The sequence below is a fragment of the Carassius gibelio genome, chromosome B19 (genome assembly GCF_023724105.1).
Source record: "Carassius gibelio isolate Cgi1373 ecotype wild population from Czech Republic chromosome B19, carGib1.2-hapl.c, whole genome shotgun sequence".
NCBI classification, from domain to species: domain Eukaryota; kingdom Metazoa; phylum Chordata; class Actinopteri; order Cypriniformes; family Cyprinidae; genus Carassius; species Carassius gibelio.
The window spans coordinates 14,463,247-14,483,834 of NC_068414.1; the positions used below are offsets into that span (position 1 = coordinate 14,463,247).

General features: G+C 37.5%; 3 protein-coding genes across 5 annotated transcripts in view; 1 reads left to right on the top strand and 2 right to left on the bottom strand.

Moving 5' to 3' along the window:
• LOC127978945 (glucocorticoid-induced transcript 1 protein) overlaps nt 1-6,420 on the bottom strand; it is a 36,198-nt gene extending 29,778 nt beyond the window's left edge. The window contains exon 1 of the mRNA XM_052583968.1: nt 5,690-6,420. Within this exon, the coding sequence (XP_052439928.1) occupies nt 5,690-6,074 (385 nt within the window). The 5' untranslated portion in view covers nt 6,075-6,420. The remainder of the gene's footprint in view (nt 1-5,689) is intronic.
• Nucleotides 6,421-7,496: 1,076 nt separating this feature from the next.
• LOC127979402 (UBAP1-MVB12-associated (UMA)-domain containing protein 1) lies at nt 7,497-16,531 on the bottom strand. Of its 3 annotated transcripts, none has more exons than XM_052584815.1 (4): nt 16,492-16,531; nt 16,035-16,135; nt 12,577-12,662; nt 7,497-9,305 (listed from the first exon to the last, which is right to left on the bottom strand). In XM_052584815.1, the coding sequence occupies exons 2-4, from the start codon at nt 16,111-16,113 to the stop codon at nt 9,027-9,029; spliced, it is 444 nt and encodes a 147-aa protein (XP_052440775.1). In that variant the 5' UTR covers nt 16,114-16,135; nt 16,492-16,531; the 3' UTR covers nt 7,497-9,026. The 3 variants fall into 3 exon arrangements, with proteins under 3 accessions (XP_052440775.1, XP_052440777.1, XP_052440778.1); XM_052584817.1 differs by having other exon boundaries at nt 16,506-16,526; XM_052584818.1 differs by lacking the exons at nt 16,035-16,135; nt 16,492-16,531 and adding an exon at nt 12,895-15,065.
• A 781-nt stretch (nt 16,532-17,312) lies between these two features.
• Nucleotides 17,313-19,967, top strand: rpa3 (replication protein A3). The gene is made up of 4 exons (XM_052583442.1): nt 17,313-17,551; nt 17,814-17,888; nt 19,606-19,714; nt 19,797-19,967. The coding sequence occupies exons 1-4, from the start codon at nt 17,453-17,455 to the stop codon at nt 19,877-19,879; spliced, it is 366 nt and encodes a 121-aa protein (XP_052439402.1). The 5' UTR covers nt 17,313-17,452; the 3' UTR covers nt 19,880-19,967.
• Nucleotides 19,968-20,588: the final 621 nt, after the last annotated feature.

Here is a 20,588-nt window from a genome sequence, read left to right on the forward strand (position 1 = left end):
GTGGGTATGCATTACCCATGAATATTGTTCATAATGTAAGGTCTAAAAAAAACAGGGAATTTCATTTGCAATACTTTTTATCTTTTAGTATCAGAGGCAATTAAATGGTTAGTTCACCCAAGAAATAAAATGTGTCCATCTTCTTTCTACTCATCCTCGAAGCATCCTATAGGTGAGGTGACTTTCTTCTTTCAGAATAATCCAAACGAAGTTATATTAAAAAATGTCCTTGCTCTTCCAAGCCTTTCAATGGGTGTAAGCAGGTGTTTGTTGTCAACAGTTCAGAAGACGTGAAATAAAGTGCATGCAGGAGTAGAAGATAGACAAATTTTAATTTTTGGGTGAATTAACCCTTTAAAGAATTGTCAGAGCTTGCAGCTGTTGAGTTTTTTTTTTTTTTTTTTTGCTAGAAGTGTTTTGCTACTATATTTCAGTAAAATAAAGTAAAAAAGTGAAAGTGAAAAAATAAAAATAAACTAAGTAATGTAACAATAATGACAAATTGTGTGTCTTAGGTGTCCAAATACCTTTTGTGAAAAATGTAATTCCACAAAGAACTGTGTGAGGCAGCTGTACTAAAATTAAATATGCTAAGAGTAGGAAACAAGTCTTTTCTGATGACACTGCATGCTTTATGGTGCAAAAACACTTATATTCCAGAAATAGCCTTTATTTAATAATTCATGCAAATCAGAAGTGAAGTCGGGGCAAGAGGCAAATGTGGAAAAGCCTGAAGCCAGAGATATTTTCAGACTGACCTACATATGGCAGATTAATAAATGTAATCAATCAGATATTGATCTACTGTTATAGCACTGATAATTTGATAGTACCTCAAAGCTAAAAGCTTTAAAAGAAACACACAGGTGTTAGATTTGTTTCATACTGTAAACAAGTTCTGCTGTTCAAAATAATAATATTTAATCCACGATAGACACTGTAAAGTAAAACAAAGGTGAACAATGTTTGTGGGGTTTCTTATCATTTAAAGGAACTGTTCACAAAAAAAAAAAAAAGAAAGAAGAAAAAAGGTTAAATCTGCTAAAAATGTACTCTTTACCCTCAGGCCAACCAAGAGGTAGATGAGTTTGTTTTTTCATCAGAACAGATTTGGTGAAATTTAGCATTTCATCACTTTCTCACCAAAGGATGCTCTGCAGTGAATGGGTGCCGTCAGAAAGAGAGTCCAAACAGCTGATAAAAACACCACAATAATCCACAGGACTCCAGTCCATCAGTTAACATCTTGTGAAGCGCAAAGCTGCTGTGTTTCTAAGAAACAACTGCTGTTGTTTGTAAACAGTGCTTGATTTATACATCTCTCTCTCTTGATTCAGACTAGATGACTTTCTTAAAGGAGAAAGCAATATTTAAACCAACAGTTTCAATTTAAAATGTATTGATGGATTTTTTTCTTACACACACACAGCTTTTCTCTTCACAACATGTTAACTGATGGACTGGAGTGCTGTGGATTATTGTGATGTTTTTATCAGCTGTTTGGACTCTCGTTCTGACGGCACCCATTCACTGCAGGAGTATGCACTACATATAATATGTGACACATGATTATTAACCTTAGATAGTACAGTTGTGTGCTAGTCCTTTCTGGCACAGGCACTAAAGTCAACATAGAAACTGATAAATATAAATATTTTATGTACTGTAATCTCAATTTCAAATGTGTCTAGCATATGTTATAGAGGACAGAAGTGAAACAGAGTGTGTGTTTAGTCATAATAATGCTCTCTGCTCTGGGATGGGTGTGTGTGTGTGTGTGTGTGTGTGTGTGTGTGTGTGTGTGTGATAACAGGCCTGAGTCAGACCGCTGCTACCTAACAGCACTCCAACACAAAGCCAGAGACAAAATACTGCTATCTTACTGAACAAGAAAAAAGCTTAAGCACAACAGAAGAAATTAACTCACCCAGGCTAGACTCACGGTCCATTAAATGAATAGTGCTCAACACCACACTGAATTATGAGAGCTCACAGACACATGTCTGAAACAAGAGTTACAACTCTAAAAATACCTGGTCATTTAACTTACAGCAAAAGTCAAGAATTCAAGGCCACAAGAAACTACAGTAAATGAAAAGGCCTTTTCTGACAGTGGGTGGTTGACTTTGTATCTCATGCAGTGTGATCCATTTAAACTATCTCAACTAAAATTATTTGTAAATTCTTGTGTAATTTCATCCATTCTGCTTTTTAAAATTAGAAACAGAAATGTCTACACCCAAGGAACTCAGAAAAGAAAGTGAGCTTTCTTGACATATTAAATTTACTGAAAGGAAAGCAAACATTTAAACAGAGGAACAGACATTAGATCTGCTTCCTGAATTTCTTAAACATATTTCTGTAATGATGAGAGCGTACTAATAACAAAAAACCGATACAAAGTCATCAGCCAAGAAAAATCCTTCATAAAAACAAATGATGATGAAGCAATGATATTTCACATATTACTCATATTGCACTCATGAACACGTGCCAATTAATGTTGTGAAATTAGTCAATTAATAGGGTTGAAGTCGCTTGTCTAATTTAGAAAATACACCACAATGAATCATCATGAAAAGTCGTGATGAAATATTACTCACGTTCCCTGCCATCATTAAACAGGTTTACTTCAAATACAATGCACTTCCTGTTAACCTCCACAAACCTTCAAAGAGCTTTCAGATTCTCCTCACAATATCATCAAAAAAGATGAACATTCACCATTTACCTGCTTCTCTGCATTAGCAAAAACACCCATTCATAACCAAAGATCAAAATGATGTCCAGGGATTTATGACAGGGATTCATGACAATAAATGTCAGTGCACTAGTTCTGACACACGATTAATATAATTGCGAACATAAATGAAAGACACAAATGACCGCATACTTGAAAGCACAGTTTCCTTCCTGACCTCTGAAAGTATCACTGTCTGAATGTGACAACATTATGGACAAATTATATCTGGTTTAATATTTTGCAATGAATTAATCGAATGGAATGAATTCTAAGTGCAATTCTTAAGTGCCCAAAATGTTGACACACACACACACAGACACACACAGGTGCATCTCATTGAATTAGAATGTCGTGAAAAAGTTTTTGTTTCAGTAATACAGCTCAAATTGTGAAACTCAGGTATTAGATAAATTCAATTCACACAGACTGAAGTAGTTGAAGTCTTTGATTCTTTTAATTGTGATGATTTTTGCTCACATTTAACAAAAACCCACCAATTCACTCTCAACAAATTATTGGCATGTCACCATATTCTAATTTGTTGAGAATGAATTTGTGGGGTTTTGTTAAATGTGAGCTAAAATAATTATGTTGGAAAAATCTTATTGGCAAGCTAATCAACTCAAAACACCTGAAAAGTTTTCCTGAGCATTCAAAATGGTCTCTCAGTTTGGTTGACTAGGCTACACAATCATGGGGAAGAGTGCTGACCTGACAGTTGTCCAGAAGACAATCATTGACACCCTTCACAAGGAGTGTAAGCCACAAACATTCATTGCCAAAGAAGCTAGCTGTTGACAGAGTGCTGTATCCAAGCATGTTTTCAGAAAGTTGAGCGGAAGGAAAAAGTGTGGAAGAAAAAGATGCACAACTAACTGAGAGAACCCTAGCCTTATGAGGATTGTCAAGCAATATCAATTCAAGAATTTGAGTGAACTTCACAAGGAATGGACTGAGGCTGGGGTCAAGGCATCAAGAGCCACCACACACAGACATGTCAAGGAACCACAGACACCGTCAGAGGTGTCTTACCTGGGCTAAGGAGAAGAAGAACTGGACTGTTGCCCAGTGGTCCAAAGTCCTCTTCTCAGATGAGAGCAAGTTTTATATTTCATTTGGAAACCAAGGTCCTAGAGTCCTGAGGAAGGCTGGAGAAGCTTGAGTTGCTTGAAGTCCAGTGTTAAGTTTCCACAGTCTGATGATTTGGGGTGCAATGTCATCTGCTGGTGTTGTGTTTTTTGAAAACCAAAGTCACTGCATCCATCTACCAAGAAATTTTGGAGCACTTCATGCTTCCTTTTGCTGACCAGCTTTTTGAAGATGCTCATTTCATTTTCCAGCAGGATTTGGTTCCTGCCCACACTGCCAAAAGCACCAAAAGTTGGTTAAATGACCATGGTGTTGGTGTGCTTGACTGTCCAGCAAACTCACCAGACCCAAACCCCAGAGAGAATCTATGGGGTACTGTCAAGAGGAAAATGAGAAACAAGAGACCAAACAATGCAGATGAGCTGAAGGCCACTGTCAAAGAAACCTGGGCTTCCATACCACCTCAGCAGTGCCAAAACTGATCACCTCCATACCACGCTGAATTGAGGCAGTAATTAAAGCGAAAGGAGCCCCTACCAAGTATTGAGTACAAGTACAGTAAATAAACATACAATTCAGAAGGCCATCAATTCACTAAAAATATTTTTTTAATTTTTTAATTTTATTGGTATTATGAAGTATTCTAATTTGTTGAGATCGTGAATTGGTGGGTTTTTGTTAAATGTGAGCAAAATCATCACACTTAAAAGAACCAAAGACTTATACTACTTCAGTCTGTGTCCATTGAATTTATTTAATACATGAGTTTCACAATTTGAGATGAATTACTGAAATAACGACATTCTAATTAATTGAGAAGCATCTGTATGTGTGTGTGTGTGTGTGTGTTTGTGTGTCTATGATCTCTTAGTAGATTAGTGGTCAAAATAGATTTCTGGTGCCTAATTATTATTGTTGTTAAATCCCCATAAACCAATTTCTTTTTAATGACAACAGTGTCTAATACCTAATCACCAAGTAGTAATGCATTAAATATGTTATTTATTTTTTTTTTTTGCCTGAATATCAATATGTTAATGAATTCTTGGGAATAAATGAATAGATTCTTAGATGTCATTCTCATTAATTTATCCTTAATACACAGTCAGCACATAAAGTGAAAGCCATAGAAATGGTTAAATAAGGCTTTAGGTGCTCAATTTGCACCACTTATGTTTCATAATAGTGTGTCATGTTTCATAATAGTGTGTTATGAAGCAGAACAGCGGGGTTTAGGTTGTGTGTGTGTGTGTGTGTGTGTGTAGGCCACACAGGGGGCCTCGTCACTCAGCCTCCAATTGCACACGTAATTCTAATTAACTACAACCCTGAGAAACACATATACCATCTCATATAGGACCGGAAACACAGAAATAACGCCAATATTAGGAGTTATGCGGGTGTTTACGTATCTCCACCACCGCTAGCTTTAGCAGGAGCAGAACCAGCGCGGGCTGTGTCCCAAATCCAAGCGAGCACACTACATAGACGTCATCGCGCAGGACGCGTTCCAGTAGGATATACGTTGTTTGTCTAGGGTGCTCGCTACGTTTTAAGTCACAGCCACGATCATAATGCACAAACACCATTATTATTTACATTCTATATTAACGCGTTCGGCTATGATATAGCTAATCGGGTCTAAAGCATTTTATATATTATGTACTCACTGTATATAAATCTAAGATGCATATAAACCTCGCGTTTCTGTTATAATAACTGTTATAAATGAAGAATGGATGTTGTTTTCATGATAAACGGCTCGACCCGATTAAACGACTCCAGCAGCAGCAGCGTATGTGAAGATTCTTGAGTTAAATGAATGGTAGCAGATGAAGAAGCAGGCCTGTTGTTTACCTCTGAGGACAGGTGAAGGAGGGCAGCGCTCCGGTGAGCTCCTGTGCTCCGGGGGAGAGCGCCTCTGCCGCGGGATCAGACGAGCGTCCAGCGGGCCGCTTCCTGCCGCGCTGCCGGGACTGGAGCTGCGCTGCTGGGCTGGTGGTGATGCTGTGGGATCGGTGTTGCTTGCGACCGAGGAGGAGGAGGAGGAGGAGGAGGGAGGGTGGGTCGGGCTGTGCTGCTGATTTCCACGCAGGAGCTGGTAGGGCACCGTGGCGCGAATGGGCTGCAACCGGCTCGTGTTGCCGGAGGATGATGATGATGATGCTGAAGAGGAGGCGTTGATGGGGGACTCGTCATTGCTGCGCCTGACTCGAGCTGAGTGCACAGGTGATGCTGACATGACTGGACCTTACTATGTGTTAGTTTCACTGCAAAATACTCGAATAAATTCCTCCCCAGGCATTCATTAAGTTAAGTCATTGATTAAACTTCTTTAACAGTTACAGTGCTGGTTTAGCGCGCAACTTCGGTTTGTCGGTTAGAGCGCTGAGTTTGTAGCAACGTATGTTAGTTTCCTTGAACGACGGTTTGTGGCAGGTGTTTGGTTGACGCTGACCAGTCTTTAAAATGTGTCAGGAGTTCATCCGAGTCTGGAAACCTAAAAAAAAGTTGACGCTTATCCCGACTGTCGTGTGTCTCAGCACCCCTCTTTCGCCTGGTGTTACTCCAAATGACAGGCACTCCAGCGGCGCAGTCACTGAGATGCGTGGGCGGGAGCCTCCGGCGCTCTTACGGCCTCTGATTGGAGCATCGCGTGAACGAACTAAAATATGATTGGTCTGGCGAAAATGATGGACTTAGAGAGAGCCAATAGATTTATTGTTGTTTAGAACGTTCGGGATTCTGCCTTGCTATTGGTTTGGATTGTAAACTCAGTGACTGATCTGAAAGTGCAAACATTAGTACTAGATAATAACACAGATGGTCAGTGTAACGGACTTAACTGTAAGCAATGCAAAAGTTAGCAATGCGTGAGAAGCCGGGGCTAGTTGTCACAAGTGTTGAATCTCAAACTGTAATGCAATATAATATAAATGTGTGTTTCTCTGTAAGTGGTTTTTATATGTTGGTTTCAACCACGTAGAATTTTTTTTTTCATACAGCTACTAGGCAAACAAGTGAACCACACTGACACATTTAGGGTCAACTTACAATATTAACGTGAGCTATCAGGATAGAAATGTCAGGCTGGGGCAAGTTGTCACACGTTTTAAATTTAGATTTGACAATTTGGTAAACCTTTACATTTGTGGCCCTGGACCACAAAACCAGTTATAAGGGTCCATTTTTTGATATTGAGATTTATATAAATAAGCTTTCCATTGATGTAAGGTTTGTTAGGACAGGATAATATTTGGCTGACTTTGAAAATCTGGAATCTGAGTGCAAACATTTTTTAATATCGACAAATTCGCTTTTAAAGTTGTCCAAATGAATCACTTAGCAATGCATACTACTAATCAAAAATTACGGTTTGTTATATTTACCATAGAAGATGTAAAAAATATCTTCACGGAACATGATCTTTATTTAATATCATAATTATTTTTGACATAAATGTAAAATGTATAATTTTGACCCTTACAATGTATTATTGGCTATTGCTACAAATACAACCGTGCAACTTATTTCTGGTTTTGTGGTCCAGGGTAACATTTTTGTTTTTTATTTACCCTGTAGTAAATCTGTGATAAATCCTTAGATGGGCTGAATAATATTTTCAAGATATGAATATGCAAAACAGAAAATTGCAACAAAGCAATGTTGTCAAATAAGATTTTAATGAAACAACATCATATTACATGCTCAGAATCATGTGGGATCAGAAACAATGATGAATTTTGTTCGAGATATCCAGGAATCCAACAAAGGAGTTAAGGTGAGTCAATTATTTTACAGACATTTTTATAGCGCAAACACAACTTTGATTACTTCAGTACATGTTTGAAAAGGATAGTTAAGTAAGATACATTCGGAGGAAGCTTAAATAAAATAACCATGTTGCAAAGACAAATCAAAACGGACTAATGAGTCTAAAAGTGAGATATGAAGTAGTATCAGCCGCTATTAAGTAAACACTTGAGCCAGCTGAACTCCTGAGTGCATTGTGTAAATAGCAGCACACACAATGATGAAACCCATTCATTAACTGAAATTCAGATCAAAGAAAAACAAGAAAAAACTGTTCAACAACTGTGTGGCATATTCAAACAGAACAGTAAATCCTACTAAAACCCATGTGCACATTTGTGCAATGAAACTTAGTTCGGAATACATATCTGCCTCACAAAATGGGGTGTGTCATGTTTAGGCAGAACTTAAAACCGTCATGCATTAAAACCAAACAACAGTCGAGGTATTTATATTTACACAAACAAGGAAAAAGCACACTTTTAGGAACAGAGAGATATGATATTTGCCTATTTATAAAAAGCCCTCCGATGTCTGTCTCGTGATTTTAAGTGCACTCCATTCATAAGAAACTTAAAGTGATGTGTGTAATTTTTGTGAGAGTAAAACACTTCATATCCCAGCATTTTATACAAACAAGTACAAGTAAGATACATTCTATCCTGATTCCCTTGAAAAGAGCAAAACACTACACCAGTATCAGGACATTGTTCTGTTTGCACATCCCAACCAGACATCTGACTCAACCAATAGCAACTGTTTAGGGCGGGACAATCTGTTTGACTGACCAATAGCAGACAGGGAGTGTTTTTTAAACATAATTTGTATTTGAATAAAATAATTCTATTACTGAGTTATTTATTTTACATGCATTTAAAGATCACTGAGAGATATATTAATATATAATACATTTCCCTGGCTGTTTTGAGTCAATGACCTTCAAACCGATTCTATAAATTACAGTGCGTCTTTGCAGAAGTACGAAAAAAACTAAAGAAGGCCAACACAGACCGTGACGTCTGAAACATCAACCAGCACAATGAAACTACTAAGAAACCTAGCAGTTTCAAAACAACCCTATTTCAGTTCAGCACATCATCTTATGCTACAGTGTCTTTTACACCCGAGAGATTGTACACCCGTAAAAATTTGAACTACTTTCTACATGTGTTAAAACAAGACAGTAATGCTCATCTCACAATCGAGTGCAAAACGCCGAGAGATTGTAAACCATGTTGATGCTAACTTATTTAAACTAAAAGGACAGACGACTGATTTCTGTCAGCTAAACTAGATCTTGGTTTATTTAAGAGGCAAACGGTTAAAGAGGAAAGGCTCATAGTTCACCACGGGTTTTGTGATATAACCGATGGCCAAAGAGTCACGGCTCACAAAGCACTGAGTTCTCCAAGGTGAAGTCATAACGAAAGTTGGTTAGTTTGTCATTTATGTTGTGAGGCAAGGTGATATCTGTGACAAAGGGCAGTCCCGCCTGCATGGCCAGGATGTGTGGGGCTAAAGTGAAAGGTATGTCTCCTAGAAGCTCAGGGAGGGCCGGGGTGGCGTCTACAGCGTGTGTTTCTGAGGACATCTTGGCAGACGTGGGTTGGGAGGAAGGCCGAGTCGTCTCTGTAAATCCTCTGCTCCCAGCACCGGATGGCTGAACAAAAAGAAAGAAAATCCTCAGTGAAAACTGAGACACCACATCTGTCGAGGAGCAGCACTGTTATTATCAGTCAACTCAACTATCTACCATTTACCAAACTGCCACTGTGAGCAAGCTCTTTAAATCCTCATTAATTAAGATTAAACTCATTTTAATCAAGGCTGGGTGATATATGTCAGATATTAGTTTCTTTATTAGTTTCTTCTGTTATGACTACATAAATAGTCAATAGTCAATTCATTTCTATGATCTATAAAATCTAGGTCTTATCAGTACCCCAAATAAAGAGCAAAGGCTGCAGAGATGAGAAATCTGGTCTTGTCTGAGGTGGATGAGGAGTCATTACAGGCCTGAAACATCTCGATGAAGGAAGTCACATGCTGTACCACAACTAGAGCTGAACACACTTTAACACGAGTACTGGGGCACACGTGCATTGAGTACAGTACGTAGATTATAACTAGTTTAAAACGGTTTGTACATTGGAGCAAATCAACTACACTACTGTTCAAAAGTTCAGGGGGCAGTAAGCCTTAAATTAAACTTAGACTTTAAATTGATGAAAGGTTTATAATCTTACAAAACATGTAATGCTGTTCTTTTAAACTGTCCAATCATCAAAAAAATCTTTATTTTCATTGATGATAAATTAGAAATGATTTTCTTGAGCAGCAAATAATCTTATTAGTCATGTGACACTGAAGACTGGAGTAATGAAGATGAAAATTCAGCTTTATATCATAGGAATAGACAACAAATTAAAATACATTAAAATAGAAAACACTTATTTGATATTGTAATTATATTTCATAACATTACTGTTTTTACAGCTTATTTTCTAGCTTTGGGGAAAAGATATTTCTTTTTTTTTAAAAGAGAAAAAACGTAATATAAATCTTAAATAAATGTGACCAACCCCAAACTTTTGAAAGCCTGTGTAGATAGTAAAACATACAGTAGTTTGTGCGAGACATTGTCATTTCTGTGCATTACTAATTAAGGTCAAATATGACACTAAATGCACAAAAAGATGTTAGCTTTTCTGTGATGAAACGAGCAAAGCTTTGAGACTTTAGCTGGTGTGTCTGGAGCTGGTTGTCAGAGTTGTGGAGGTGCTTTCACACTCTTACCTTTCCTGTTTGTCTTACATCAATGCCAAACACATGACAGACAAAGAGTAATAATCCATTAATGCCAGTTCTTTACTGTAACATGAGAAGCAAAACCCAAATAACTAACTGAACTGAATAAGGTGGAACTCTAAACTTCCATACAATGAAAGTGGATGTGATTGAAAACTGTCAAGCCCCGAGGCTAAAGAGCACAACAAATGCAGTCCATATGAGTGGAGCACTATATTCCAAGTGCTTTGAACCCCTATGATGAGAAACAGACTAAAATTTAATTAATTCAAATTTCGAAATATAATTCTTGGATTGGACTATGCATCCAAGCATCTAAATTGGCAGCTGTGATGAATTTCACTCTGGTGTGGCTCAAAAGAGTCCCAGAGCTGCTGATTCAACTCGCTGGTCATTTGTGGGGATGTGCTTTTGAGGCGTTTCAACAGCTATCCTGTGAAGTGTCATTTTGTTCCTGTCGACGTTTGGCCATGTTTTGCATGTGGTGTCAGTTTCGTTCCCCTAAAAGTCAGCCTGAAATGGAAATTCAAATCACCATTTGTTCCTTATCGTGAGTGACACAGCTTCTCGAACAAGAAAAAAAAAATGTAGGGTGGGACCTGATTTTGGATTGTCAGATCGATGTTGTTTGCTGATTGCTGCAATGGTTTCATGTGAACGACAGGTCTCTGAAGGGATTATTGTTTCGCTTGGTTTCATAATTGGGACTTTAACACTGGAACACGCATCACTTATTCACTGGAAATTTGCATCAAACTGTCACAAGTCTACTCCAATAACTGCAGGGTAAAGTATGGGTTTTACTCCAGACTGAGAGTCATTGACTGGCCACATGTCTCCAGGCGGTGCTGTGGAACAGATTGCTGAATGGCAGCTGCACATGTTGGCTCAGTTCAGTCCTGCCACCAGGCACCTGTCACACACCCGCTCGGCTGGCCTAACTCAAGGGGCTCTTTCTCTCTCGTCCAGCACACGGCATATGGAAATCCCACTAACACTGATTACTCTATGAGCGATGCTCAAGATTTAATTACTCTCTTCAGGATCAGATTGAAAACGGAACTCGATACACAGCTCAAAGCAAAGAAATAATACGTTTCTGGAAGCTCATTTCCGCCACTAAATAAAAAAAGTTAAAAAGGTTATGACTTCTCGCAATTCTGACTTTATAACACACAATTGTGAGTTTATATATCGCAATTCTGACTTTTTTCTCACAATTCTGAAAGTGACTCGCAAATCAATATTGTGAGTTTATATCTCCCAGTTATGACTTAATTTCTCAGAATTGAGAGGTTATATCTCACAATTATGACTTTCTAAACTCGCGATTGCGAATATGTATTACGCAATTTCGAATTGCAATATAAAAAAAAAATGCAATTACCTTTTTTGTTCAGTGGCGGAAACGGGCTTCCATATTTAAGTTTAATCAGATAGAAAAGTACAGCACATTTTTTCTCAACAAACATGTACACCATTAGCTATGCTGCCATGCAAAGTTTTCAATTTAACTAATGTGCAAAATGTATGAAATTATTAAAAACATATGTGAATAAAGCACAAATTTGCACATTTTCTTTCACATTTCCATCCCATGTGTTCAAAAGAACATAATCACCACTTTCTGGCGTACAATATCAATAATAAAATGAAAGTTGCTACAACTGGGGCTCTTTTTTCCAACTTAACAAATGTCTTGCACCAGATGGAATGCATAACATAACAAAACTATTCAGTCTTTACTAAGATTTTTTTTCCAAGGAACGACATATTTCCAATTGATTAAAAATGCCCTTTTTTATTTTATTCTGGCCTCAGTGCTATTAGCCCGGCCCGGTCCTGGCCCGACAGTGGAAATGCGGCTACTGACTCCGTGATCCAGTCACAACACAAATTCATGGCAACTCATAACTATATTACATTTTGGTGGACTGGTGGCTAATTCTTAGAAATGTGTACGTCTGCTTATGCTACACTGAAAGGTTTATGGATGGCGTTAGGAGTAAACCTTCATGTTTACGAACGTGTATGAATCATACTGTACAAATTCATACAAAGTTTTTTATTGTAATATCACTAGGTTGTTGCAGCATTAATGAGATAAAGAGAAACAAACTCACCTTAGACGGTTGTACTATTACATTTGTTGTGTGCTGCTCGAGGTTAATGGACTGAATCTTCTGTCGCTGCTCGTCAACAGTTTCACCTGAAAAGCAAAAAATACAAAGATTGAATCATTTTAAAATCAATCAGAGAAGAAAGGTACGTTATGCAGCACACAGCGAGCCCCAAAGCCATTCACGGGCCCTTCACATCAACAGCTTCATTTTCAGCAAGAATCATTGATTTTCCTTCGCTGCCAAGAAAATAATGTGGATTAACTACACTTAACAGAGTACTTTTCTGATTACAAAGCATTAGTCCATCAGGGTACTTACAGCTATAATCAACAAAGTTACTTGACAGAAACTTGCAACACCTTGGAATCATAACCAGACACTAACAGAAAGATGAATGATACAGAGATCCTCTACACGGCACCTGTTTACATCTCTTCCCTGTGTGAAGCTGCAGATGATGTAATTCCTCCTTGAAAATGAAGCCCAGCCTCTTCCTGTTGCTCCTGAGAATAACAGAGCTGAATGATGACTTGGTGAGTGAGCGTCTGGCTCATCTCTGGGGCCTTCACACACACACACACACACACACACGCGGCTCCTCCCTGTTATCATCAAACACCTGCACAAGTCAGTCCCTCTGAGATGCTGCCCATTGGTTATGTTCTGACTTGTGTCGAGGGGCGTTCACACTGAAAGCGATGTAATCACTGGAGGTCACCGGGTCGTGGTGTTGGTTGCTAGTAGCTGTTCCTCCTGGACCCTAGTTTCCAACTGCATCATGAGGTGGCTCACAAACTCTCCTCACATTTATTACAACTTTGCTCATTTAAAACTACCATCTTTAAATGCCAACAAATATATATATATTTGCTGCAAAATTCTGTCCGTGTGAATTTCTTATAAGACACTCCAAACCAGAAGGAAGTAGTGATGCACCAAAATAAATTTCTTACCCGAGCTGAAAATAAAGCTTCCTTTCATTTCGTTTTTTTTTTTTAGCCAAAAACCAAAAGCTGCGAGTGAAGTTTGGGTAATTGAAACTAAATGCGAGTGATTGAACTCTACGGTTCAGGGTGTCCTTGTCTTCGGGGGACGGACTAAAGGGGTCATGAACTGCCTTTCTTATTATTTTATACTGTTCTCTGAGATCCACTTAAAATGTTATCAAACTTTTTACATCAAAACATCAAAATGTAGAAGTAATAAGCTATTTTCTGTCCTAATCTCGTACCTGCCCATGTCTATACAGCACCAGTCAAAGGCTGGACACCCGAATGTGAAGTGACTTTTGTGCTTGTGACTTTCTTACTTATAGCTCGTCTGGGTAAAAATTGTAAAGCTGTATCTTTATTTTATAAGTGTGATAAAACTAAAGAGCCTTTGGAGATATGAAAGAAGCAACACTACTCTATAGGTAACATGAGATTGCATGAATCTGTGTGTTTTATCTCCCCTTTAATTTGGTTGTACTGGACAATATGACACATCATGTTGTTGGCTGAGTTTTTTAAGCACATGCTCTTCTGGAATGTGTTATATCAATTTATTCAGCTTTAATAACCATCACAGTGAATCAAATGAGAGCACATATAGACAAATTTACATCTAGAAGCCATAATTATTTAATTCATTCACCAGAGTTGAATTACTGTTGTAATAACACGAGTTATAACATGTAACACAACAGTCTGTCCCTGCCTTGCCTTCACTAAGCTCCCACCTACCTTATAGCAACTGTTGTGATTCAACAAATCACATATGGTCAGTAAGCACTTCAAAGTCAAAAGCAAGGAATAGGTTTCCGCAAGAGAAGCAGATCTGTGGCACAGATAAATAATGCAACGTAAGCCTATACAGTCAGAAATCACCGCAGCATTGTCACCCAGGTCCACAAACCCAGGTCAAGTGAGCCTGGTTTAATGTGCTGGGGGCGATCCGCTCACACTTTTGATCTCCAGGCACATGCACCTGATGATACACAGGTCAATGACACTACACACGACCAATGGTCAACTGCTATTCCATTCGTTCAGGAAAAAAGAACTGAACTTGCTTTAAAAAAATCTGCTCCTAGACTCCTAGAAATTTCAGACCGTCAGCTCACTTTAAGAATAAGCTAAGTTTCATAACCAAACCATATTTAATGCTCCAAACAGGACCAACAAATCTATTCTGCTGCAGCCTGAGAAAACAGTTTTGTCAATTTCTGGTTGAGCCAGAGCACTTGATTGGGTTGAGTTCATTTCTACCATATTCTATCCTAAAGTAGTAAGACTGGGACACATGAAGCAAGGTTTAATTACATCTTACATCATGAACAGTTTGTGTTCCTGTTGATTAGCACACTACTTAAACTCGAGAATAAAAGAGGTTTCAAACATCACTGAGTAAATCACTACAACCTGAAATACTGAGAAAGTACTTAGAAGATTAAGATTGAAAAATCTATAGAATAATAATATTTAATAATCATTTTATAACACTGCAACTTTGCATAAAGAATGAGAGGTAAAAATGAGTAATAATTTATTGTAGAATTTAGTCCCAGATCCAAATGCACTCTGTAAAATCAATATGAAACCATGAATTTAGCAATAACATATATACTCTATAATCTATCATTGAAGCCTAGCCTTTCTGACTTCCTGACAATACGCAAACGCAGTACTTTGATAGCAGTTCAAATGAATGTCACAAGAGTTAAGTGGCAATCCAGAACGGCAGGCTTTGAAGAAACATCCGCTTTTAAATGAAAAGCCTCATGGTCCCTCCTCTGGTCATTTCCAAAGCTTTCTCACAGCATGGTTAGCCTAAAATTACAGAAGCATTCGAGTTTGCCAAACATCCATCTATCCTCAAATATTCAGCGGTAATTTTCCATTCCACGGTTCGCAGTATTTCCTCAAACTACATGGGCACACTGAATGAGCTTCTCAAATCTGGCTCGAGCCCTCAGTCAACATATCCTGCACTTTATGAAGCATGGGATCTTGCTTTCCCTATGACCTACATTCCCTCTAATATAGTCACAATGAGGATTATATGCTTCCCGTCTGCCAGAAGTGCAAATATATGTTACCATGGAGCTGTCTGACAAGCAGAAAACATAAAGCATCAAGCCTAATTGCTGCAACAAGCACAACAAAAGGAGGTGGTGTGTGGTTACACTGTATCTGTCAAGATGACAAAGTCAGATCATTTAACTGACGCTGACCCTTGGCCATTCATATCCACTCCAGGGCACAATATATAACATACCATGGCTTAATTAATCATACTTAGTACAGAGTAAGATAAATCTTTCTTCTACTGATGAACTACAGCCTTCACACTAAATGTGAGGATTGAATTATAGCGCCCTCTTGTGTTAAATCAGATGTGGTAGTCCACTAAGAAAAAAATAAATAAAAAATTTGGACACTAATAAAGACACTTCTAAAACTGATCAAATTACTCACCAATGATGACAAATCCATCAGTTTCTCTCTCAGAAGATTTCCTGGCTCCGTCATTCTTGAATCCGAGAAACTTCAACATCTTGTGTCTCTGTGATGAAAGTCTGAGTCACCCAACAACAAACGAGCAGATGGCGAAATTAGGCGAGTGTCACTATTCGGATGTATCTAGTCTTTATGGATTCGAAAACAGTACACGATCGTGGACTATTTAAATTTATAACGTAGCTTGAATACTGGGATGTTGTTTTGTTTTTTTCTGAACAGCTCTAGAGACGAGCGAGTGAGCAAGCGTTAGTTTTTAAACAGTAACGCGCTAAGGCTGCCATAAACATCTCTGCTGTAATACTGTAAACAACAAAAACAACAACCTCTTTGAGATAAATACTGTCTTACTTTAAATCATACATGAATAATATTTCATTTCGCTTGTAATAAACCATAGACATAAGGTAATAACCGAGCTGACGTTACTCGACTGAAGTCTTGTTTACGAGTTCTTCCCACGCCGTGTCCAACTGCTTTTTCGCTCCGTGTGAAAACCAAAGCAGGAAAAGATTTATTTTCGTTTAAGAAAAACCTACAAAATCCTACATAATAATAATAATAATAATAATAATAATAATAATAATAATAATAATAATAATAATAATAATAATAATAATAATGAATGTTTCTATAAATATTTTCACACCAACACAAATGTGAAAACCTTGATTAGAAAAACAATTAAAGTGCTTATTAATAAAGAATACCTTATAGTCTTAAAAGGACTTTGTTATTAATTAACCAGGATTATAATAATAAAAAAAAGATATATACACAAATAATGTGTTGTATAATGTGACATATTATCAATGGGTTACAATAGATCAAGTAAGAACGTAATTATAGGAAAATACCATATTCGTGAACAAAATTGGCTTAAACCCAGCTTTTTTATTTTTACAGAAATGAAACATTATAACCTAGTTACTTCTTGATTGGAAAGCAAAACGCACTAGGTCTCTGTAAAGCTTTTAAGTTGCTTTTAATGTTTGCTCTCTTTTCCTAATCCTTGCATATCTGCTCAACACAATGTTATACTGTATTTTGATATACTTAGAATTATACTGTTAACTGATCATTGGACTTGCGATACAAATACAAATAATAATAATAATAATAATAATAATAATAATAATAATAATAATAATAACAACAACAATTTTAAGTGTCTAAAAGAACCGATTCGACCACAGCTAGGAACTATAGTTAATATATTTCTAACATTTTTGTCTGACGCACCGGAAACGGTGTCATCGGGCAATACGTCACTCGCTCTAAGTTTTCCCGCGATTCTGGTGTTGTCCTCGACTGGTTGTTGTGAGTCGTTTCGGGTTTTATTTTTATTTTTATATGATTAGCCGTAAACATCCAGAATGACAGGCGTTTACGAGTCTCCGAAGCCCCGAATCAACGCGTCGATGCTGGCTCAGTACATCGGTCGAGCGGTCTGCTTCGTTGGACGCTTAGAAAAGGTAACGTTACACTGTACTAAAACACAACCTCAGTGTTAAAAACCAACATGTGTTCATGCATTTACTGCGTACTGAACCTTCTAACTGTATAATGAACAATTAATGTTACTGATATATGATAGGAGTGTTTTTGAGTAGTTTTCAGAATCCCATGACAGCAAGACGAGCCTATTAAAGCCAATCATTTTCTTATTATTCAATATTATCATGCATATTCATAATGCAGAATGTAAGTGATTTGAGTATGGTTGTGTGTTGACAGGTGCATCCATCAGGAAAGACTCTTAGTCTGTCAGATGGAGAAGGAAAGTCTGCATCAGTGGAGCTCAATGAACCTGTGAGTGATCCGATCAGTAACGTTATACAGGTGCTGGTCATAGAATATCATCAAAAAGTTTTAACTAATTCCATTCAAAAAGTGAAACTTGTATATTATATTCATTCATTACACACAGACTGATATATTTCAAATGTTTCTTTCTTTTAATTTTGATGATTATAACTGACAACTAAGGAAAATCCCAAATTCAGTATCTCAGAAAATTGGAATATTGTGAAAAGGTTCAATATTGAAGACACCTGGTGCCAAGCTCTAATCAGCTAATTAACTCAAAACAGCTGCAAAGCCTTAGTTTAAATGGTCTCTCAGTCTAGTTGTGTGGGCTACACAATAATGGGGAAGACTGCTGACTTGACAGTTGTCAAAAAGATGACCATTGACACTTTGAACAAGGAGGGCAAGACAAAAAGTTCATTGCAAAAGAGGCTAGCTGTTCACAGAAATCTGTGTTCAAGCACATTAATAGAGAGGCAAAGGGAAGGAAAAGATGTGGTGGGAAAAAAAGTGCACAAGCAAGAGGGATAACTGCACCCTGGAGAGGATTGTGAAACAAAACCCATTCAAAAATATCGGGGAGATTCACAAAGAGTGGACTGCAGCTGGAGTCAGTGCTTCAAGAACCATTACGCACACACGTATGCAAGACATGTGTTTCAGCTGTCATATTCCTTGTGTCAAGCCACTCTTGAACAATAGACAGCGTCAGAAGCATCTCGCTTCAAAAAGGACTGGACTGCTGCAGAATGGTCCAAAGTTATGTTCTCTGATGAAAGTAAATTTTGCATTTCCTTTGGAAATCAGGGTCCCAGAGTCTGGAGGAAGAGAGGAGAGGCACACAATCTATGTTGCTTTAGGTCCAGTGTAACGTTTCCACAGTCAGTGATGATTTGGGGTGTCATGTCATCTGCTGGTGTTGGTCAACTGTGTTTGCTGTGGTCCAAGGTCAACGCAGCCGTATACCAGGAAGTTTTAGAGCACTTCATGCTTCTGACCAACTTTATTGAGATGCAGATTTCATTTTCCAACAGGACTTGGCACCTGCACACAGTGCTAGAGCTACCAGTACCTGGTTTAAGGACCATGGTATCCCTGTTCTTAATTGGCCAGCAAACTCGCCTGACCTTAACCACAAAGAAAATTTATGGGGTATAGTGAAGAGGAAGAAGCGATATGCCAGACCCAACAATGCAGAAGAGCTGAAGGCCACTATCAGAGCAACCTGGGCTCTCATAACACCTGAGCAGTGCCACAGACTGATCGACTCCATGCCACACCGCATTGCTGCAGTAATTCAGACAAAAGAAGCCCCAACTAAGTATTGGGTGCTGTACATGCTCATACTTTTCATGTTCATACTTTTCAGTTTGCCAAGATTTCTAAAAATCCTTTCTTTGTATTGGTCTTAAGTAATATTCTAATTTTCGGGGATACTGAATTTGGGATTTTCCTTAGTTGTCAGTCATAATCATCAAAATTAAAAAGAAATAAACATTTGAAATATATCAGTCTGCGTGTAATGAATGTATATAATATACAAGTGTCACTTTTTGAATGGAATTAGTGATATTAATCAACTTTTTGATGATATTCTAATTATATGACCAGCACCTGTACTGCAGCTCTCTCTCTCTCTCTCTCTCTCTCTCTCTGTCTGTGTGTGTGTTATTGCTAGTGTTTAAGGAGGTAACGTCACCCTTTCTTCTGTCCCATTTAGCTGGATGAAGAGCTGAGTGGGATTGTGGAGGTTATTGGGACGGTGTCGAACAAAGGGACCATTATGGCTGTTTCATATACTCCGTATCGAGAGGACAAAACCTCTTTTGGTACACATTATTATATTAATTCTGAGTTTTATTTTTGTCATTTCATTCACTGGGATGCAAACCATTTTGATTTGTTTTGTAGATCTGGAGCTGTACAATGAAGGCCTGAAAGTTCTCCATGATTTCCCCCAGTATTACCCGTTTGAGGTGTCCTTAAGTGGTTAAACTGCACATTTTATTTGCCTTTTACAGTTTCTGTATAATTGGATATTTACTGTTTGTAAAAAAATAAAATAAAAAAAGAATGTAAACATTTTGTTTTCGGTTCTTGAAATAAAACCGTAAAACCCTTGGTTACATTTTACAACATAATTTTGGAATTAATTTACCATTTTGCTTTTTTTTTTTTTTTTTAATCATAAATCAAATTGTGATTTTGAGGCAAAATTTAAGAAATCAAACATTTTCTGTAATTCATATGTAAAAGCTAGCAAACCAATCTCTCAATATAACTAATTCAATCTCTCAACTAAAATGGATTTGCCTCCACTTAATTTAATTATTACAAAGGTTGGTGTGTTCGATCTTATGGATGAAGTACAGAATGTATTTGATTTCTTAAATGTATATTTACAACTGAAGTGAACTTTACTGATGTGTTTGTTTCTAAATAAGGTTAACATGCAGTTTAAATTCACATTGACTGTACGCTGATACGAAAAGCATGAGATTATATTCAATGTTGGTTCACAGATGTTTATTCTAACTGGATTTAATGGGGAACAATCAAGTTTAAACGATGTTATGATGTAGTTTTGTGTAGAGAAGTTTTCTATATCATATTACTGCAAAACAAGTTATGCACATTGCAGTTATTGTATTGACAGAAATTAATTGATACATTTTATACAGTTTTATTGAAAAAAGCAAGATA